Below are 22,765 nucleotides of genomic sequence, written 5' to 3' on the forward strand. Positions count from 1 at the left end.
CGCTGAGGTGTTCCAGGCGGCGTGAGTTGTGAAACGATTCCACATTTCCTTAAGTGTGTGCCAAATTCATGACTCAAGTATTCTCCCCCACGATCTGATCGCAAGAACTTGATTTTCCTGTCACGTTGATTCTCAACCTCACTCTGAAATTCCTTGAACTTTTCAAAAGTCTCAGACTTGTGTTTCATTAAGTAGACATACCCATATCTACTCAAGTCATCAGTGAGGGTGAGAACATAACGATAGCCACCGCGAGCCTCAACACTAATTGGACCGCACACATCAGTACGTATGATTTCCAATAAGTTGGTTGCTCGCTCCATTGTTCCTAAGAACGGAGTCTTTGTCATTTTACCCATGAGGCATGGTTCGCATGTGTCAAATGATTCGTAATCAAGAGACTCCAAAAGTCCATCTACATGGAGCTTCTTCATGCATTTGACACCTATGTGACCAAGGCGGCAGTGCCACAAGTATGTGGGACTATCATTATCAACCTTACATCTTTTGGTATTCACACTATGAATACGTGTAACATTACGCTCGAGATTCATTAAGAATAAACCATTCACCAGCGGAGCATGACCATAAAACATATCTCTCATATAAATAGAACAACCATTATTATCGGATTTAAATGAGTAGCCATCTCAAATTAAACGAGATCCTGATACAATGTTCATGCTCAAAGCTGGCACTAAATAACAATTATTGAGGTTTAAAACTAATCCCGTAGGTAAATGTAGAGGCAGCGTGCCGACGGCGATCACATCGACCTTGGAACCATTCCCGACGCGCATCGTCACCTCGTCCTTCGCCAGTCTCCGCTTATTCCGCAGTTCCTGCTTTGAGTTACAAATGTGAGCAACCGCACCGGTATCCAATACCCAGGAGCTACTACGGGTACTGGTAAGGTACACATCAATTACATGTATATCACATATACCTTTAGTGTTGCTGGCCTTCTTGTCCACTAAGTATTTGGGGCAGTTCCGCTTCCAGTGACCACTTCCCTTGCAATAAAAACACTCAGTCTCAGGCTTGGGTCCATTCTTTGACTTCTTCCCGGCAGCTTGCTTACCGGGCGCGGCAACTCCCTTGCCGTCCTTCTTGAAGTTCTTTTTACCCTTGCCTTTCTTGAACTTAGTGGTTTTATTCACCATCAACACTTGATGTTCCTTTTTGATTTCCACCTCCGCTGATTTCAGCATTGAATATACTTCAGGAATGGTCTTTTCCATCCCCTGCATATTGAAGTTCATCACAAAGCTCTTGTAGCTCGGTGGAAGCGAGTGAAGGATTCTGTCAATGACCGCATCATCCGGGAGATTAACTCCCAGCTGATTCAAGCGGTTATGCAACCCAGACATCTTGAGTATGTGCTCACTGACAGAACTATTTTCCTCCATCTTACAACTGAAGAACTTGTCGGAGACTTCATATCTCTCGACCCGGGCATGAGCTTGGAAAACCATTTTCAGCTCTTCGAACATCTCATATGCTCCGTGTCTCTCAAAACGCTTTTGGAGCCCCGGTTCTAAGCTGTAAAGCATGCCGCACTGAACGAGGGAGTAATCATCAACACGTGACTGCCAAGCGTTCATAACGTCTTGGTTCTCTGGGATGGGTGCGTCACCTAGCGGTGCTTCTAGGACATAATCTTTCTTGACAGTTATGAGGATGATCCTCAGGTTCCGGACCCAGTCCGTATAGTTGCTGCCATCATCTTTCAGCTTGGTTTTCTCTAGGAACGCGTTGAAGTTGAGGGCAACATTAGCGTGGGCCATTTGATCTACAAGACATAGTGTAAAGATTTTAGACTAAGTTCATGATAATTAAGTTCATCTAATCAAATTATTCAATGAACTCCCACTCAGATAGACATCCCTCTAGTCATCTAAGTGAAACATGATCCGAGTCAACTAGGTCGTGTCCGATCATCACGTGAGATGGACTAGTCAACATCGGTGAACATCTTCATGTTGATCGTATCTTCTATACGACTCATGCTCGACCTTTCGGTCTTCCATGTTCCGAGGCCATGTGTGTACATGCTAGGCTCGTCAAGTCAACCTAAGTGTATTACGTGTGTAAATCTGGCTTACACCCGTTCTATTCGAACGTTAGAATCTATCACACCTGATCATCACGTGGTGCTTCGAAACAATGAACCTTCGCAACGGTGCACAGTTAGGGGGAACACTTTCTTGAAATTATTACAAGGGATCATCATATTTAAGCTACCGTCGTTCTAAGCAAATAAGATACAAAACATGATAAACATCACATGCAATCAAATAGTGACATGATATGGCCAATATCATTTGCTCCTTTTGATCTCCATCTTCGGGGCTTCATGATCATCGTTGTCACCGGCATGACACCATGATCTCCATCATCATGATCTCCATCATCGTGTCTTCTTGAAGTTGTCTCGTCATCCATTACTTCTACTACTATGGCTAACGCTTTAGCAATAAAGTAAAGTAATTACATGACGTTCATGTTGACACGCAGGTCATAAATAATTTAAGACAACTCCTATGGCTCCTGCCGGTTGTCATACTCATCGACATGCAAGTCGTGATTCCTATTACAAGAACATGATCAATCTCATATATCACATATATCATTCATCACATCCTTTTGGCCATATCACATCACACGGCACATGCTGCAAAAACAAGTTAGACGTCCTCCAATTGTTGTTGCAAGTTTATACGTGGCTGCTATAGGTTTCTAGCAAGAACGTTTCTTACCTACGCCAAAACCACAACGTGATATGCCAATTTATATTTACCCTTCATAAGGACCCTTTTCATCGAATCCGATCCGACTAAAGTGGGAGAGTCAGACACCCGCTAGCCACCTTATGCAACTAGTGCATGCCAATCGGTGGAACCAGTCTCACGTAAGCGTATGTGTAAGGTCGGTCCGGGCCGCTTCATCCCACGATGCCGCTGAATCAAGATAAGACTAGTAACGGCAAGAAAATTGACAATATCCACGCCCACAACTGCTTTGTGTTCTACTCGTGCAAAGAAACTACGCATAGACCTAGCTCATGATGCCACTATTGGGGAACGTAGCAGAATTTTAAAATTTTCTACGCATCACCAAGATCAATCTATGGAGTCATCTAGCAACGAGGGAGAGAGGAGTGCATCTACATACCCTTGTAGATCGCGTGCGGAAGCGTTCAAGAGAACGGGGTTGATGGAGTCGTACTCGTCGTGATCCAAATCACCGATGACCTAGCGCCGAACGGACAGCACCTCCGCGTTCAACACACGTACAGTTGGGAAGACGTCTCCTCCAACTTGATCCAGCAAGGGGAAAGGAGAGGTTGATGAAGATCGAGCAGCACGACGGCGTGGTGGTGGAAGCAACGGTGATCTCGGCAGGGCATCGCCAAGCTCAGGGAGAGGGAGGAGTGTCACGGGAGGGAGAGGGAGGCGCCATGGGCTAGGGTGCAGCTGCCCTCCCTCCCCCCACTATATATAGGACCCCTAGGGGGCGCCGGCCCTAGGAGATTGAATCTCCAAGGGGGGCGGCGGCCAAGGGGGTGGAGTGCCCCCCAAGCCAAGTGGGGCGCCCCCACCCCTAGGGTTTCCAACCCTAGGTGCAGGGGAGGCCCATGGGGGGGCGCACCAGCCCACTAGGGGCTGGTTCCCCTCCCACTTTAGCCCATGGGGCCCTCCGGGATAGGTGGCCCCACCCGGTGGACCCCCGGGACCCTTCGGGTGGTCCCGGTACAATACCGATTACCCCCGAAACCTTCCCGATAGCCGAAACTTGACTTCCTATATATAAATTGTCACATCCCTGCTTTAGTCATGCATTAGGATTGGTTGAACATGTGCATCATGTTTAAATTTATTTTAAACTTGAAATGGGGGCTAATCAACCCCAACACCCCCCTGAAAATGCTAATCTCCAACAATTGGATTTTCAATGAACCCAAAATGCCCTTCATAAAAGCCCACCATTTTTGGTTCTGGTTTAAACCTCTGCCAAAAATGGCCTTGCAAATTATGGAGCCATTCTGGATTTTTGAACAAGCCATAAATATTTGAATTTGTGCATTTTAAATACTATAAATATTTTAAAGTGCTCAAATACTCTTGGAAGTATTTTTAGGCAGTTGAGAATAAATATTTTAGTAAGTTTCACCATGTTTCTACAAAATTTCCATTTAATTTGCTAGACTATTGATGATAGTTAACTTCCAGACCAAAATCACGAGGGCTACATAATATTATATATAGCAATATGTGTTACATCTAGCCGCGCAACTAAGCAGGTAACCGTGCTACTTGGTACTAATATCGTTTAACACATTTTTAGAAAAATGCAATTAACACTTTTTAGCATAAATGTAATTAACACTTGGCAAATGAAGCTTCATGAGCTATTACTTGGAGGGTCGTAAAGAATTAACTATGATGGTCCAAGAGTATTGTAATTATAAAGGCTAGGGCCCACAGAGATAAGCTCTTAATGAACTCTCGATGCATGCTCGGCTTTCAAACACAAAACCATCCAGTGCATGCATGGACACTAATTTCGTGAATTTATTGTCAATCGGTAACATATGCATCTTCTAAGTCATCCCATCAATCTTATGTTATATATTACAATGCATCTACCTCGATCTGGATGAAACCTTTCCTCAATAATTAGGTTGTCTCCTTATTATAGTAATAATTAATCAATGGCTTCTAGTCGTGGGAATTTAGTTGATATGTAGAAAATGCCTCCGCTAGCGGGGTTGGCCACTGCGATAGATATGGTACAGATGGACATTCCTCAGCCGTTAGGGTTCAACACTGGGACGGAGATGTAGATACGGCACTTGTTTATGTCTGTACCACCGCCTCCACCGGAATTTCCCGCCGAGATGGAGATGCTGTAGCAGGCGCTTGAGCCGAACGCCCGCTTCTTGTATTGACAAGAAGATAAGATCAACACCCAGTCTAAGTCATGCTGAACATTCTGTAAATACAAGGTGAACATAACTCATAAAGTTGTTGATTTTTTTCAAAAATTTCTTGAACAATTTAAAAAATGTGAGAGCATTTTGAAGTGTTATGAACATTAATTAAAATTACACAAAGATTTTCTTCATATGTTACAAACATTTTTATAAAATTGTGTGGGAAAACATTTTATATGTTGTGAACATTTCTCCTATAAACCTCTCTACACTACCCACTGTTCTGGGGTGTTCGGGGCACGCATGCAATCTGGCTCACACGATATGCCTTGCTGGCCTGATTTTACGGCGCTTTCAAAATAAAGAACCCGGGGCAGCTATTCGAGAAGCAGACGTGACGGGCATCCTCCTGCTCGGTCCGGCAGATGACGTTCTTCTTCCTCCCTCGCTCACAGCAAGGGAGGAAGAGTGTGTGTAACTACGTCTCGGTGTCGATGGGTTTATATAGCAAGCGCCGGTGAGAATCGCTTCACTGAGCTACATACATTAAAAGTCGTGATAGGCCATGGGATTCAATTCGGTATTCGCTGAGCTGTGTATACTAAATCTCATGGGTCAAAGGATGACAACATGCACCAACTAAAAATTGCTATATCCGAACAACTAAAAAACATAAACTTAAGCATGAAAAAATTGCAAGATATGACCAACTAAAAATCATAAACCCGGGCATTAAAGAAAGCAAGACCAGAACAGCTAAAAATCATGAACTTGTGCATGAAAAACATGCCTCTGAACAACTAAAAAGTCATGAACTTAAGCACGAAAAAATTGTAAGATCTAAACAATTGCAGCACCTTAGCCACAGAGCGAGCAAGTAATGGCAGCGTCCAACGGGGGGGGGGGGGGGGGGGGGGGGGGGAAGCGGCCGGAAAAAGACCGTCATCCGCCGGATCGAGCAGGACGATGCCACGCACATCTGCTTCTCCAAGGGGTGCGTGGGGTTCTTCAGCAAGGCGAGCGATCTAGCGGTCCTGACCGGCACCCAGGTGGCCGCTCTCACCTTCTCGCCCGGTGGCAATGCTTCTCCTTCGGCACCCCTCTGTCGACACCGTCGTGGAACGCTTCCTGGTGGGGAAGGGTGCCGGGGTTGGCGCGAGGGAGGAGGGTGCTGCCAGTGATGATCAGAAGATGGAGAAGCGGCACCAGGAGTTCGACGAGATGCGCACGGACCTATCCGAGGTGAAGAAGTGGACCGAGCGCGAGGAGGTCACCGCGAATGAGCGTGACACGGGGGAGCCGATAGCGGCTTGGGTTGACCCGAATGTGCGCGACATGGGGGACGAGGACATGGTGGCCTTCTTTGCCGCGCTGATGCAGGTGAAGGACATCGTCTCCGAACGCGCCAGCCAACAATGTACTAGTGTTGACTTGTTTTCTCAGTGGACACACACGTTCAATACTAGGGATGACTTAACATGGTAACAAGCGGACATACAATTCTCATCAATAAAACGAAGCTCCATTTTATCCATCATAATACGGACTTGACAAGCCTTGAATATATATTAGAATGGGATATAGTAGACCCAAACCCTTTTTTTAAAAGAAGGAAAACCTCCGGCCTCTACATCAGTAGACCCAAACACATGCACCAAAGAGAATGCTTAATACATGCCTGTAGATACGCCTCAAACCAGACTGCGGTGCATCCACAACAACATATCCAATTGTTTCGATGATGTGCCATGGATCAAACACACGAGCTTGTGATACGTGCTCGCGACGTCTTGGGTGGGTGAGTGGGTTATTTCTCTTTTCTCTCGTTAGTACCGTCGATGCCAGATATGCTTCCGTGGATCACAGGTTTTCTATACTGGCTTGGCAATATATAATCGGTCATTGTGTCAAAAGATGTAAGTCGTGCAGAACCAGACAAGGGCACCATTGTGTCAAATAGGCTACATCTTGTTTAAGTGCATGGGAATATTGCAGAAGAATTCTGATGAATATACAAGGATGAATATATTTGTTGAAAGAAAGAGATAAACATATCATGGCATTATGAAAAATAATGAACAAATTTTTTTATGGATTTGATCCAAAATGTGAGCCCGGAAACTTCCTCACTGATAATTTCACTCCCATAAAAGAACGCGTTAGAGGCGACAACATGCATATGAGGTGAATGGACAAGCTAGGTTGTGACTGACCAATAGAGAATGTTGTAGCAAAGATGTTTTCAGCCATAAAAAGGCAATGAAAAATAGCTACAGTCTATGATCTTTTTGGGAGTGAAAAATAATGTCTCAAAAATTTCAATAACAAAAAGCTAGAATTGCATCAGATCAAGTGATACTCCGACAAAGACAATCATAGTAATTAAGATGAGGATATGACGATAATACAATATTAATCAAATAGACAGTTGTAATACAACCTGGGCTAAGAGGTAATTTGATTCATCAATGAGTTAACAATAATTATAAGCAATTTCTTAAAAAATGATTGATCTGAAGATAGGGAAACATATGGATGAGGGCAAATCGAAGAGGAAAAGTGGGTAAAACATATGAAAACCAATGGATTCCACATCGATCCAAAACACCAATTTTATCTAGAGGTTTTTTAATGATCCCTTCTTGAACATTTAAAAGTAGGGTTAGAGGAGAGAAGTCCTATCATAGAATTTCTTGGAGTTGTTCAAAACAAAGGTCTAGTCATATTAGACCTGCGGGAATTTCCAATGGAATGCAACATGCTATAGTACTTTTAGAGGAAAACACACACGATGTATAATCTCCTACTTTATTTACTTATTTCTTGCATTAACATGACCTTAGTAAGTTTCACCATGTTTCTACAAATGTCCGTTTTATTTGCCAGACTATTGATGATAGTTAACTTCCAGACCAATATCACGAGGACTACATAATATTAAATATAGCAATATGTGTTACATCTAGCCGCGCAAACGAGCGGCTCACCCTGCTAGTAGGTACTGATATCGTTAACACATTTTTAGGAAAATGTAATTAACACTTTTTAGCATAAACGTAATTAACACTTTTTAGCATAAATGTAATTAACACTTGGCAAATGAAGCTTCATGAGCTATTACTTGGAGGGTCGTAAAGAATTAACTGTGATGGGCCAAGAGTGTTCTAATTATAGAGGCTAGGGCCCAGAGAGATAAGCTCTTAATGAACTGTGGATGCATGCTCCGCTTTCAAACACAAAACCATCCCGTGCATGCATGGACACTAATTTCGTGAATTTATTGTCAATCGGTAACATATGCATCTTCTAAGTCATGCCATCAATCTTATGTTATATATTACAATGCATCTACCTAGATCTGGATGAAACCTTTCCTCAATCATTAGGTTGTCTCCTTATCATAGTAATAATTAATCAATGGCTTCTCATCGTTGGAATTTAGTTGATATGTAGAAAATGCCTCCGCCAGCCGGGTTGGCCACTGCGATGGATATGGTACAGATTTATATTCCTCGCCCGCCAGGGTTCAACACTGGGTGTCTCTACAACCGCCTCCACCGGAATTTCCCGCCGGGATGGAGATGCTGTAGCAGGCGCTTGAGCCGAACGCCGGCTTCTTGTATTGACAAGAAGATAAGATCCACACCCAGTCTAAGTCATGTTGAACATTCTGTAAATACAAGGTGAACATAATTCATAATGTTGTTGATTGTTCTTTCAAAAATTTCTTGAACAATTTAAAAAATGTGGGAGTATTTTTAAGTGTTATATGAACATTAATTAAAATTACACAAAGATTTTCTTCATATGTTGCAAACATTTTTACAAAATTGTGCCGGAAAACATTTTATATATTGTGAACATTTCTCCTATAAACCTCTATACACTACCCACTGTTCTGGGGTGTTCGGGGCACGCATGCAATCTGGCTCACACGATCTGCCTTGCTGGCCTGATTTTATAGCGCTTACAAAAATAAAGAGCCCGAGGCAGCTCTTGGAGAAGCAGACGTGATGGGCATCCTCCTGCTCGGTCCGGCAGATGACGGTCTTCTTCCTCCCTCGCTCACAGCAAGGGAGGAAGAGTGTGTGTAACTACGTCTCGGTGTCGGTGGGTTTATATAGCAAGCGGCCGGTGAGAATCGCTTCACTGAACTACGTACATTAAAAGTCATGATAGGCCATGAGATTCAATTCGTTATTCACTGAGCTGTGTACATTAAAACTCACGGGTCAAAGGATGACAACATGCACCAACTAAAAATTGCTATATCTGAACAACTAGAAAACATAAACTTAAGCATGAAAAAATTGCAAGATATGACCAACTAAAAATCATGAACCCGGGCATTAAAGAAAGCAAGACCCAAACAGCTAAAAATCATGAACTTGTGCATGAAAAACATGCATGTGAACAACTAAAAAGCACGAAATTAAGCATGAAAAAATTGCAAGATCTGAATAATTGCAGCACCTTAGCCACAAAGCGAGCAAGTAATGGCAGCGCCCAACCGGTGGGGGCGGGGGGGGGGGGGGGGGTGGCAGCGGCTGGAAGAAGACCGTCATCCGCCCGATCGAGCAGGACGATGCCCCGCACGTCTGCTTCTCCAAGGGCCGCGTGGGGTTTTTCAGCAAGGCGAGCGATCTAGCGGTCCTGACCGGCACCCAGGTGGCCGCTCTCACCTTCTCGCCCGACGACAATGCCTTCTCCTTCAGCCACCCCTCCGCCGACACCGTCGTGGAACGCTTCCTGGTGGGGGACGGTGTGGGGGCTGGCGCGAGGGAGGAGGTGCTGCCATCGAAGATTAGAAGATGGAGAAGCTGCACGAGGAGTTCCACGAGCTGCGCACGGACCTAGTCAAGGTGAAGAAGCAGACAGAGCGCGAGGAAGTCACAGCGAAGCAGCGTGATGCGGGGGAGCCGATAGCGGCTTGGGTTGACCCGAACGTGCGCGACATGGGGAACGAGGACTTGGTGGCCTTCTTTGCCGCGCTGATGCACGTGAATGACGTCATCTCCGAATGCCCCAACCAGGTTCTCTTTCGCGTCGACGTGAGCCGCACGGAGGAGGTGGCCCCGCCGCTCCCGATGCAGCTCTTCGGTGGCAGTACTTTGGAGCTCGGTAGCAGCAGGAGCATCAGATACTGATGGCAACGCTGCCTCCGCATGAGGTGTTCGCCTCCGAGATTAATATGTAGCAGCAGATGTTGATGGGGCTGCCTCCCGCACAGGCGTTCACCGCCGGGATGGATAGGCAGGAGATGCCTCCACCGTTGGTGTTCGCCGCGGGTATGGAAATGGAGGAGATGCAGATGGTGATACCTCAGCCGCTAGGATTCGATGATGAGATGGGGATGCCTCCGCCACCAGAGATCACTGCTGGGCTGGAGACGAATGTCGGCTTCCCGTTCCCGTACTGAGAAGATGCGCTATGTCGTTCCGTTCAAGTGAAAGCATTAAACAATGGACGATAGTTCGTCGATCTGTTGTCATCTAGTTACATCTGGATGCAATCTTTCGTCAAATTTTATGTCGTTTCTTTATTATCAATAATTAATGGCTAAATCTGTATTGTCCTGTCGCTGGCTGCTGGCATTTAATGAAATACAGACATCTTCTCAAATGTACTACAAACATTCGCTGGCTACAGGATTTTGAGCCAGCAATGTACTAGTGTTGACTTCTTTTCTCAGTGGACACACACGTTCAATACTAGGGATGACTTAACATGGTAACAAGCGGACATACAATTCTCTTCAATAAAATGAAGCTTCATTGTATCTATCGTAATACGTACTTGACAAAGCTCGAATATATATTAGAATGAGATATAGTAGATCCAAGCACATGCACCAAAGAGAATGCTTAATACATGCTTGTAGATACCCCTCAAATCAGACTGCGGTGCATCCACAACAACATATCCAATTGTTTCGATGATGTGCCATGGATCAAACACATGAGCTTGTGATACGTTCTCGCGGCGTCTTGGCTAGGTGGGTGGGTTATTTCTCTTTTCTCTCGTCAGTACCGCTGATGCCAGATATGCTTCCGTGGATCACTGTTTTTCTATACTAGCTTCGCAATATATAATCGGTCATTGTGTTAAAATGTACAAGTCATGCAGAACCAGACAAGGGCACCATTGTGTCAAACAGGCTACATCATGTTTAAGTGCGAGGGAATATTGCAGAAGAATTATGTTGAGTATACAAGGATGAATATATTTGTTGAAAGAAAGAGATAAACATATCATGGCATTATGAAAAATAATGAATAAAAATGTTATTTATGATTGACGATTCGATCCAAAATGAAGAAATTGTACACCCACTATCTAACTAATGTGAGCCCGGAAACTTCCTCATTGATAATTTCACTACCATAAAAGAGTGCGTTAGAGGCGGCAACATGCATATGAGGTGAAAGGACAAGCTAGCTTTTGACTGACCAGTAGAGAATGTTGTAGCAAAAATGTTTTCAGCAATAAGGCAATGAAAATAGCTACAATCTATGATCTTTTTGGTAGTCAAAAATAATGTCGCAAAAAAATTCAATAACAGAAAGCTGGAATTGCATCAAATTGAGTGATACTCTGACAAAGACAATCAGAGTAATTAAGATGAGGATATGACGATAATACAATATAAATCAAATAGACAGCTGTAATACAACCTGGGCTAAGAGGTCATTTGATTCACCAATGAGTTAACAATAATTATAAGAAACTTCTTAAAAAATGATTGATCTGAAGATAGAGAAACATATGGGTGAGGGCAAACCGAAGAGGAAAAGTGGGTAAAACATATGAAAACCAATGGATTCCACATTGATCCAAAACACCAATTTTATCCAGTGGATTTTTAATGATCCCTTCTTGAACATTGAAAAGTAGGGTTAGAGGAGAGAAGTCCTATGATAGAATATCTTGGTGTTGTTCAAAACAAAGGTATAGTCATATTAGGCCTGTGGAAATTTCCACTGGAATGCAACATGCTATAGTACTTCTAGAGGAAAACAAACATGATTTATAATCTCCTACTTTATTCACTTATTTCTTGCATTAACATGACCTTAGTAAGTTTCACCATGTTTCTACAAAATGTCTATTTAATTTGCTAGACTATTGATGATAGTTAACTTCCAGACCAAAATCATGAGGACTACATAATATTAAATATAGCAATATGTGTTACATCTAGCCGCGCAAGTGAGCGGGTCACCCTGCTACTTGGTACTAATATCGTTAACACATTTTTAGAAAAATGTAATTAACTCTTTTTAGCATAAATGCAATTAACACTTGGCAAATGAAGCTTCATGAGCTATTACTTGGAGGGTCGTAAAGAATTAATTGTGATGGGCCAAGAGTATTCTAATTATAAAGGCTAGGGCCCAAAGAGATAAGCTGTTAATGAACTCTGGATGCATGCTCCGCTTTCAAACACAAAACCATCCAGTGCATGCATGGACAATAATTTCATGAATTTATTGTCAATCGGTAACATATGCATCTTCTAAGTCATCCCATCAATCTTATGTTATACTAGATCATATAGGCGCGCGTTGCCGCGGCCGTCCATTTAAAGAGTTTCAATAGAATTGTTTGGGAAATGTTGAGTTGAACATATCATAAAATTCATATGGTTCAAAATATTATATACCAGAACCTCCAAAAGGGAGAAATAAACTATCCTGCACAATGTAATATATACAAAAAATAAATCAATCCTAATGTTTATGTTCCCTAAAGAGAATGTCATTTCTATATACGGGCTATATTTCTGTACAATGCACACATGCAATAATATTAGGGATGGGCAAGAGAGGCTCAAATTACCAACAATCTAGGGAGTCGGCTATAAAGGGATCGCCTCCTTTTGAATCAGTAAAATGATGCACGCATACCTTGCTGGAGCTTGCCAACATCATGGTATGCCCACATGACACTAATCTTTTTCACTGTGCAAAAATGAACACTAGTGAAATGCCAATACCAGCACATGGTGAATACTAAGATGAACTAATTGGTTGATGTCTTAAGGATAAAAACCACCTATGCCCTATGTCGCTACAATGCTACCTCTAATCATCCCTGTGGCAGCTACAAAAGGTCCCAGTCAAATTGTATAAGGAAAGATAAGATAAACATCATAGAAGTAGAAAGAAAATGAAGTACATACATTCAAAACACAGGTTACCAAGCCTATGAGTGAATATACGCACCATATCTTCCTTTCTAGGCAAGGAAATAGAAAACAAACACTTGAAACAAAGGAAATAGAAAATATTCATTATGAGTAAAAACAGGTAGGGTTCATACTTCATACCTCACGATATATAGGGCAATACATGACATTGATTTTCTCAAAATTGCGCTAGGAGATTTGTGTTATTTCTTCCATGTTAAGTCACATAGGTGCAAATAAAGTACTCCCCCGTTCTAAATTAGTGGTCACACAAACGGATGTATCTACCATTAAAATATGTCTAGATACAACTAATATGGATTGGAGGGAGTAACATAATTACCCTCCTTGCTAACAATTTTGTCAGTTTGTGAATGTCAAACTGTTGGTTGAATAAAGAATAGCTGAAAATCTGGAATGAATAATTTACCATTGAGAATTGTATTAATCAATAGCATATACATGATATTTTACGACTATGTCTTAGAAGTTAGAATAAATACCACAGAAAATAAAAATACAACAGCAGATCTTAGTTTCTGTAGGTTGCTTAAAAGTTAAAATATGAGATGCAGAGCTGTAACTCTTTTTCCAAAAATAACTTTTGAAATAAAAATTACCATACAAATAATGAATTGCTCACTTCTTGAGACAAATATATCTTCCCGCCACTAGGATACCAAGATACAAATGTATATTCTCTCCATCGACTTGTGTGCTGGTCTCACATTTTCAACCAATAGTGTATATGTAACTCCAGAATCATGAGTACAAGATGACGTCTAAGCAGCAGATCAGAAGTATTGGATGGTCACTTATCCATGCATTTTGATTAGTCTAGGTACCTAAACCATAATTAATCAAGCACAATTGATAGCCTAAACAAAAAGATAGGGAAGATCATCTCATTATTTCTTGCAAAAAAATGAATCAGGTGAAGTAGATGCAGTAAATGTAGTCATGTAGATCTAGGGCAGTTGGAATATGATATAAGTGCTCACCTAGATCTCAACAGAGAACGGAGAAGAGCAGCACAGTCACTAACATCCCTCATCGCCTGTATCATCTTGCCATCACAGCAAAACTGTCATGCATGGGAAGGTGAGAAAACATCCCGCCGTTGCCCATTTGTGTCGCTGTCTTTGGCGAGAGGGCGCCGACGGCGCCAGCGGCCACCGCAGCCGCCATGGACGAACGCTGCAAGACACGAAATTAAAACCAGTAACGAAGGGCTACGGATGAGGAGTAGGGGGGTGCATGGGGGTGCGTAACTGGCTTGGAGGCGTTCACGCAGAAGAACACGGCTGAACGGCGACGCATCGAGGAGGAAAGAGCGACGGCGCATCGAGGAGGGAAACTGCTAGCTCGCTTGGGGAGGATAGCGATGGAGGTGCACAACCTGGGCTGTTAGCATTAGCATCCAAATGAAAGGACGTGGGCCTTCGAAAGGCCCGGTTACGGAGAGGAAAACCAACTCGGTATGTGGAGCAGCAGCCCGTGAGATGTTGCGTGCGGCGCGCGAGCGACCTAGGATGACCAGACCTGATCTGAATCGTAGATTTGATGATCTGACGGTTCAAACTGTCAAATTGCTGTGGAGGCTCCTAGCTAGCTACGTTATACTGTTTCTCAATATTACAATGCATCTACCTAGATCTGGATGAAACCTTTCCTCAATCATTATTTTGTCTCCTTATCATAGTAATAATTAATCAATGGCTTCTAGTCGTTGGAATTTAGTTGATATGTAGAAAATGCCTCCGCCAGCGGGGTTGGCCACTGTGATGGATATGGTACAGATGGACATTCCTCAGCCGTTAGGGTTCAACACTGGGACGGAGATGTAGATACGGCACTTGTTTATGTCTCTACCATCGCCTCCACCGGAATTTCCCGCCGGGATGGAGATGTTGTAGCAGGCGCTTGAGCCAAACGCCACCTTCTTTTATTGACAAGAAGATAAGATCCACACCCAGCCTGAGTCACGCTGAACATTCTGTAAATTCAAGGTGAACATAACTCATAAAGTTGTTGATTTTTTTTCAAAAATGTCTTCAACAATTTAAATAACTAGTCGTCAACCCGTTCAACTGCACGGGCTAGCACAAAATAATTTAGAATGCAAGACTATGACAACATATGAAAGTAGTCCTTTGTGACGTACATGGGAAAACAAACAACATTACTGCTGGAATTTCATGAATTACTAATTCACTATGAAAAACATTCTATCTTTAGCAATAAAAAAATGCAGAATAACCGAGAACATGCTATGGGAACACAAATGAGGAGAATAACATTAAATCAGCTACATGTAGAGATATTATTTTGCATTGTATTGTTAGGAAGAAACCAAATATAATTGTAACATGATTAATTTCATGAACAAACCTACTTTGTTCTAACCATGGGTTAAGCATATTGAGTAACGTATAAGCAACTCGCAGACCAGGAAACGCATCTCTAAAAATAAAGAGTATCGTGAGAGTACTGCTATGATTGATTGTTAGTTTTGAGGATAAGAAATTAGTTCAAAAGTATATATGAGATCTACTTTTTTTTCTGATACTCGATATGGTTAAAGGTGTTATTAGAGGAATATTATATACAAATTATTCTATTGATAACCAAATATTAAAAAAAATCAGAACTTGAAATAATTATTTTCTAAGTCTCATATTGAAAGAAATTTGTGTCAAGTGTGAGACGCTTAAGTAAAATTTCATGATAAATATTTGGGCTTGATGCCACTTGTCAACAATAAATGTTTGATGCTTGTCCAAATTGCATAGGAGACGCATATTAGACAAAAAGGACCAAACATTCAGCTACTGAATTCTAAAAAGCCATCTGTTTCTCAATGTATGCAATTAGAATTGGAATCCGGGCTTTGACCTTATTTCTTTAATCTTTTTTCAAGTATAAATGACAAATCTTGATATGGTCAGAAATAGACCAAAAATATTAAATCAATCTATTACTTAATCTCTAAGAGAAAAATACTAAATGAATTACATATTGGGAATAACTAAGTCAGTACATGGCATATTCTGATGATAAGCCCCCCATGCGTCATGCCGAAACCATCTAGTTCATTTCTCGAACATATTTAATTGCTGTCTGTTTCACCTATAAATTGCTAACGGCTTTAGAGGAAGGTCAATTTACACTATATTGTAAAAGAAATAGGACATAGGAGAACTGGACATTACCTGGCCGGGAAGTAGCTGGGAAGAAAGGTGTGTATGGACACGGCCTGCCTATATTTCAACTCCTCCATCTGTGGTTTATTAATCGAATTATCCAGATTCAGATAATAATCTGCATGAATAATTCAAATCAAAGTGTGGATATATCTCCATATATACTTTGAAGGACAGAATACCATACCTTGATATATGGGATATACCATTAGGACACTGGCTCAATCGTGTGTGACGCTGTGAAGTAGCTTGCTAAACAGTATCCCAATCGAAATTATTCATGACTATTGTTCGTTTTTTATCTTAGTAAATACTCCCTCCTGCAAGGGTCATTTATACACTGGTCTAAAAATTGATTATTTCTTCTCAAAGAGAATCAAAAAGTTTGCTAAAAAATATTAAAGTGATCATTAGTTCCTTTGAGAAAATAAATAAACGTATTGCAGAACCGCAGCAAAATGTCTGATCCAGTCCCAGCCGTCAAAGGAGTTAAGCCTGAAGCAACATGTTAATTTCATAGTGAATATATAGTAGTTAATATCCAATGTCCGTAGCACGTACCAGCGTAAGCATCTGTCATTAAGTTGCCTCTCATCTGCCCGTTGTCCCTACTTCCAGCATGTCCGACATGTTTTCAATTTCTGTTGAGCTCACTCCTGCTTCCGCCCTTAGATCTTCATGTGTTTCTGTAATGGCTGTTCCCTTGTGTACTTGGACACAGCCGATTAGATGCCATGAAGGCCTGGGAGACATCCGGCAAATGTTGGCATGGCAGAAAAGGCACGGGTCGTTGTTCAGACTTTTGAACAACAATCCTAGTTCTATAAGGCCGCTGCATGTTCTCCGAACCACCACCTGGGAATCATCTACCAGCACAAAACAAACAAATTCACCATGGAAACATATCTCGCTGAGAAGGAAAAGAAATATGACCAGTTTATCTACTGATATGATCTAGCGACATTGAAATAAGCGGCTTGGCTTTGAGCAAATTGTACTTGTAATAATAGAAGAGATATGTGGTGTTACGTTATAGCTAGAGAAAAATCAAGCAGGATAATCAAGGAATTTACGGATATGGTGCTTGCCTATGGAGATGGACAACCCAGGACGAACTTGACTTTGGACAGGTAAATCTCTATGCCGCCAGTCCCTAGTAGGTTCTCGACCGTTCAATACACCATATTTTTTTTCCGAGAAGGTATTCAACACACCACATGCGACAGGAGGACCACATACTTAAGGACAACATCGCTACTCCTTACCCTACCTTGCATGAACCATCACCATCGTTAGATTGCAGCCAGGTGAGAACATGGAATTCAAAGAGATTAGATAGATGACGGATCTGATAGTTGGCTTGATTTAGATCCGAAGCGCTGGTGGATTTTGGAAGCTGAGGGCGGATGAGTAGAAGTAGGCGGCACGGCAGCAGACACGGCGGGTCGACCATGACCATCGAGCTGTAGCTCGGATTGTGCAGGGATAATTTCCTGGACGGCGCAGCAAGCCATATGCATCGGAAGGGGTGATAGACGGCTTCGGTATTGGCTTGTACGCAGATATTGCAGTCCCGACATTGGAAGATCGGTGTTGGCTTGTACGCAGATTGTAGTACCGACATTGGAAGATCGAAGAGGATTGGAAGGAGAAGGCTTAGGAAGATACTTTCGTGAGTATTTTTTGAGGAAGGACCGCTCCTTTTCCATCGGGAGGAGAGAGAAAGAATAAGGATGAGGGATCGTTGGAATAGTAGATGGGTTGAGATGGCAGTTACGGTTCAATCTCGTTTTTTAATAACTGGATCCAATCTTTTTTGTCACAACGTACGTACGTGAGCCTTTTAAGAAAAGTCCTCCAACTAAACAACTCTTATTTTCTTCAAAAATATATTAAATATATATATATTGACTGATCTGAACCGTAATAACTCGGTCCCACCGAGATTAATGGTTCGTAATTACTGATTAACGTTGGAATTTCTAGGAAGTCAAGAATTAGTATTAAATAAATAAAAATTATAAAAATATTAAATATGTATATATCGACTAATCTGAACCGTAATAACTCGGTTCCACCAAGATTAACGGTTCCTATTTACTGATTAACGTTGCAATTTCTAGGAAGTCAAGAATTAGTATACTTAGGTATTAGGTATTAGGTATTAGGTATTAGGTATTAGGTATAGGTATTAGGTATTAGGTATTAGGTACTTAGGTACTTAGGTATTAGGTATTAGGTATAGGTATTAGGTATTAGGTATTAGGTATTAGGTATAGGTATTAGGTACTTAGGTACTAGATATTAGGTATAGGTATAGGTATAGGTATAGGTATAGGTATAGGTATAGATAGATAGATAGATAGATAGATAGATAGATAGATAGACAGATGTTGGAGCATTTTTAAGTGTAATGAACATTAATTAAAATTACACAAAGATTTTCTTCATATGTTACAAACATTTTTGTAAAATTGTGTGGGAAAACATTTTCTATGTTGTGAACATTTCTCCTATAAACCTCCCTACACTACCCACTGTTCTGGGGTGTTCGGGGCATGCATGCAATCTGGCTCACATGATCTGCCTTGCTGGCCTGATTTTACGATGCTTTTAAAAATAAAGAACCCGAGGCAGCTGTTGGAGAAGCAGACGTGACGGGCATCCTCCTGCTCGGTCCGGCAGATGACGGTCTTCTTCCTCGCTCTCTCAGAGCAAGTGAGGAAGACTGTGTGTAACTATGTCTCAGTGTCGGTGGGTTTATATAGCAAGCGGTCGGTGAGGAATCACTTCACTGAGCTACGTACATTAAAAGTCGTGATAGGCCATGAGATTGAATTCGGTGTTCGCTGAGCTGTGTACATTAAAACTCACGGGTCAAAGTATGACAACATGTACCAACTAAAAATTGCTAGGTCTGAACAACTAAAAATCATAAACTTAAGCATGAAAAAATTGCAAGATATGAACAACTAAAAATCATGAACCCGAGCAGCTAAAAATCATGAACTTGTGCGTGAAAAACATGCATTTGAACAAGTAAAAAGTCACGAACTTAAGCATGAAAAAATTGCAAGATCTGAAAAATTGCGGCACCTTAGCCACATAGCGAGCAAGTAATGGCAACGCCCAACGAGGGGCGGGGGGTGGCAGCGGCCGGAAGAAGACCGTCATCCGCCGGATCGAGCAGGACGATGCCCCGCACGTGTGCTTCTCCAAGGGCCGCGTGGGGTTCTTCAGCAAGGCGATGGATCTAGCAGTCCTGACCGGCACCCAGGTGGCCGCTCTCACCTTCTCGCCCGGCGGCAATGCCTTCTCCTTCGGCCACCCCTTCGTCGACACCGTCGTGGAACGCTTCTTGGTGGGGGAGGGTGCGGGGGCTGGCGCGAGGGAGGAGGGTGCTGCCAGTGAACATCAGAAGATGGAGAAGCTGCACCAGGAGTTCGACAAGCTGCGCACGAACCTGTTCGAGGTGAAGAAGCGAGGAGATCACAGCGAAGGATCATGGTGCAGGGGAGCCGAGAGCGTCTTGGGTTGACCCGAACGTGCGTGACATGGGGGACAAGGACTTGGTTGTTAAGAAATAAACCACGAGTGTGTCATTGCGTGCGTCGCGGTGGTATGAGCCCCGGTCGCGTAGTTCATTGGCGTAGTTAGTAGCAGTCGTAGAGTACGCTTTAGAGCGCATCGTGGGTTGGCCTGGGCGAGCAAGACGCGAGCGTCAGAATAGGGGAGGCGGGCTGCATTGTGCGCATGGTTAGCTAGTGGCCTAGATGGCCGGATAGTGCACGCGTGGGTTAGTTGGTTAGTGCGTGAGTGGCACAAAATCTGGGCAGGTTGTTGCTCTGGCTGACTGCGTGCGTGTGCGTGGCCGGATGCTACTTAAGCACTTGTACTCATGTTTGTTTGTTTTTGAGTCCAGAGGAATAAAAGGCCAAGATACAGGCGTTCGTCGCCGCGGCGTTCGTCTCCGGAATATCCTTTGTGTGGTCCACTATCCTTCTTCTTCCTCCGTCCGTGCGAGAGAGAGAGTGAGGGTGCAGCTGGAGGTGTCCTGGACTCCAACAATTGGTATACAGAGCTTCGGTTCAGGCGATCACCGGCGACCATGGCGCTCGTCCCACACGGCGGCGGCGCGGGCGGATCGGCGACGATGGCGATGCCAATGCTGACCGCGAACAACTACACGGTCTGGGCCATCAAGGTGCAGGCGATCCTCGACGTCCACACCGTATGGGAGGCGGTGGCGCCGGGCGACGCGGCGGTGAACGCCAAGAAGGACAAGATGGCGCGCGCGTTGCTCCTTGGGGCGTTGCCGGGAGGATGAGCTGCTGCAAGTGTCGACGAAGCTCACCGCCAGGGAGGCATGGGACTCCCAGAAGGTGAGGTTCGTCGGCGTCGATCGGGTCCGCGCGGCGAGGCTGGGGACGCTGCATGGAGAATTCGACCGCATGAAGATGGCAGATGGCGAGGAGCTCGACGTGTACGGCGTGAGGCTCACAGCGATGGCGGCGAGGTATGCCAACCTCAGGGAGAGGCTGGGCGACGGAACACTTGTCAAGAAGTTGCTGGATACGGTGCCGGATCGCCTCTTCCCTGTCGTCGTCGGCATCGAGCAGTTCAACGACGTGACGACGATGGCGTTTGACGAAGCGCTCGGGCGGCTGCGCGCGTTCGACAAGCGGGTTCGGCGCCGTGGACAAGACGGCGGCGAGCGCGGGGGTGAGCAGCTGCTCATGACGGCGGCACAGTAGGCAGCGCGGGAGCGTCGACACGGCGGTGCTCGGGACGAGGACGACGGCAAGAGCGTGGCGTCGAGCAACGGCGGGAACCGGCGCGGGCGCTGCTACAAGTGCGGAGAGCGCGGCCATTTCAAGCGGGACTGCCCACAGCTGAGGAAGGCTCCAGCGGCGGAGCAGGCGCTGCTGGTGAACGGCAACGTCGACGACGACGGACTCCTCTAGGCCACGGCTTAGGAGGAGTGTGTTAGGAATAAGCCGTGGCGAGCCCGGGACGCGGTGTGCGTGCGTGCGCGTGGTGAACGTGTCGGACTCGGCCCGTGGCAACCTGGGTTGCATGCGTACGTGACCAGGTGTGTGTGTGGTGTGCGTGTGCATGCTGGTGGAGCTGGGCACCGGTTCGTGGCCGTGCCGAGTCTGTAGGAGGGCGTGTGTGCGTGCGTTGGCGAAAGTGACGGGGTGAGCGTGGTGATCCGTTGAAGTGCAGCAGCGTCGGTGCGTTTGAGAGCGTCCGGGGCGCAGTGCATGCGGATCGTGGCCAGGTTAATTGGAGTTGGGTGCGGGGTGTGTGTGCACCCGTATAAACTCCCCCTCCCCTTGTACTGCTTTGAGCCAGCTTGTTTATCAGAGAAAAGAGAAGGCCGTACGTGCGGCTGGGCGTTCGAGCGCCTGTAGGAAATTTCTGTTGTGTCTTCGTTCTTGTACCTCCATCCATCCACGACAGAGAGAGCTAGCTAGGCTTCGGCAACAACATTGGTGGCCTTCTTTGTTGTGCTGATGCAGGTCAAGGACATCCTCTCCAAACGCGCCAACCAGGTTCACTTGCGCGTCGACGTGAGCCGCATGGAGGAGGTGGCCCCGCCGCTACCACTACAGCTCTTCGGTGGCAGTACTTTGGAGCTAGGTAGCAGCAGGAGCATCAGATGCTGATGACGACGCTGCCTCCGCCTGAGGTGTTCGCCTTCGAGATTAATATGTAGCAGCAGATGTTGATGGAGCTGCCTCCGGCACAGGCGGTCACCGCCGGGATGGATATGCAGGATATGCCTCCACCGTTGGTGTTCGCCGCAGGGATGGAAATGGAGGAGATGCAGATGGTGATTCCTCAGCCGCCAGGATTCGACGATGAGACAGGGATGCCTCCATCACCAGAGATCCCTGTTGGGCTGGAGGCGAACGTCGGCTTCCCGTTCCCGTACCGACAAGATGAGCTCTGTCGATCCTTTCAAGTGAAAGCATTAAACAATGGATGATAGTTCATCGATCTGTTGTCATCTAGTTACATCTGGATGCAATCTTTCGGCAAATTTTATGTCATTTCTTTATTATCAATAATTAATGGCTAAATCTGTATTGTCAAAGCTCGAATATATATTTGAATGGGATATAGTAGACCCAAACACTTTTTTTTAAATGAAGGATAACCTCCGGCCTCTACATCAGCAGACCCAAACACATGCACCAAAGAGAATGCTTAATACATGCCTGTAGATACCCCTCAAATGAGACTGCGGTGCATCCACAACAACATATCCAATTGTTTCAATGATGTGTCATGGATCAAACACACGAGCTTGTGATACGTTCTCGCGGCGTCTTGGGTGGGTGGGTGGGTTATTTCTCTTTTCTCTCGTCAGTACCGCTGATGCCAGATATGCTTCCGCGGATCAATGGTTTTCTATACTGGCTTGCCAATATA

At 44.3% G+C, this 22,765-nt stretch overlaps 1 protein-coding gene and 1 pseudogene across 1 annotated transcript; both read left to right on the forward strand.

Moving 5' to 3' along the window:
- Positions 1 to 6,016: 6,016 nt before the first annotated feature.
- Positions 6,017 to 10,355, forward strand: LOC123057380 (uncharacterized). Its single transcript, XM_044480385.1, is given in 4 exon segments — positions 6,017 to 6,316; positions 9,440 to 9,719; positions 9,722 to 10,005; positions 10,194 to 10,355. Coding segments are annotated over 4 exon segments (1,026 nt in total).
- An 8,657-nt stretch (positions 10,356 to 19,012) lies between these two features.
- LOC123057381 (agamous-like MADS-box protein AGL23) lies at positions 19,013 to 22,319 on the forward strand (annotated as a pseudogene).
- The last annotated feature ends 446 nt before the right edge of the window (positions 22,320 to 22,765 follow it).

This window comes from Triticum aestivum, chromosome 3A (genome assembly GCF_018294505.1).
Source record: "Triticum aestivum cultivar Chinese Spring chromosome 3A, IWGSC CS RefSeq v2.1, whole genome shotgun sequence".
NCBI classification, from domain to species: domain Eukaryota; kingdom Viridiplantae; phylum Streptophyta; class Magnoliopsida; order Poales; family Poaceae; genus Triticum; species Triticum aestivum.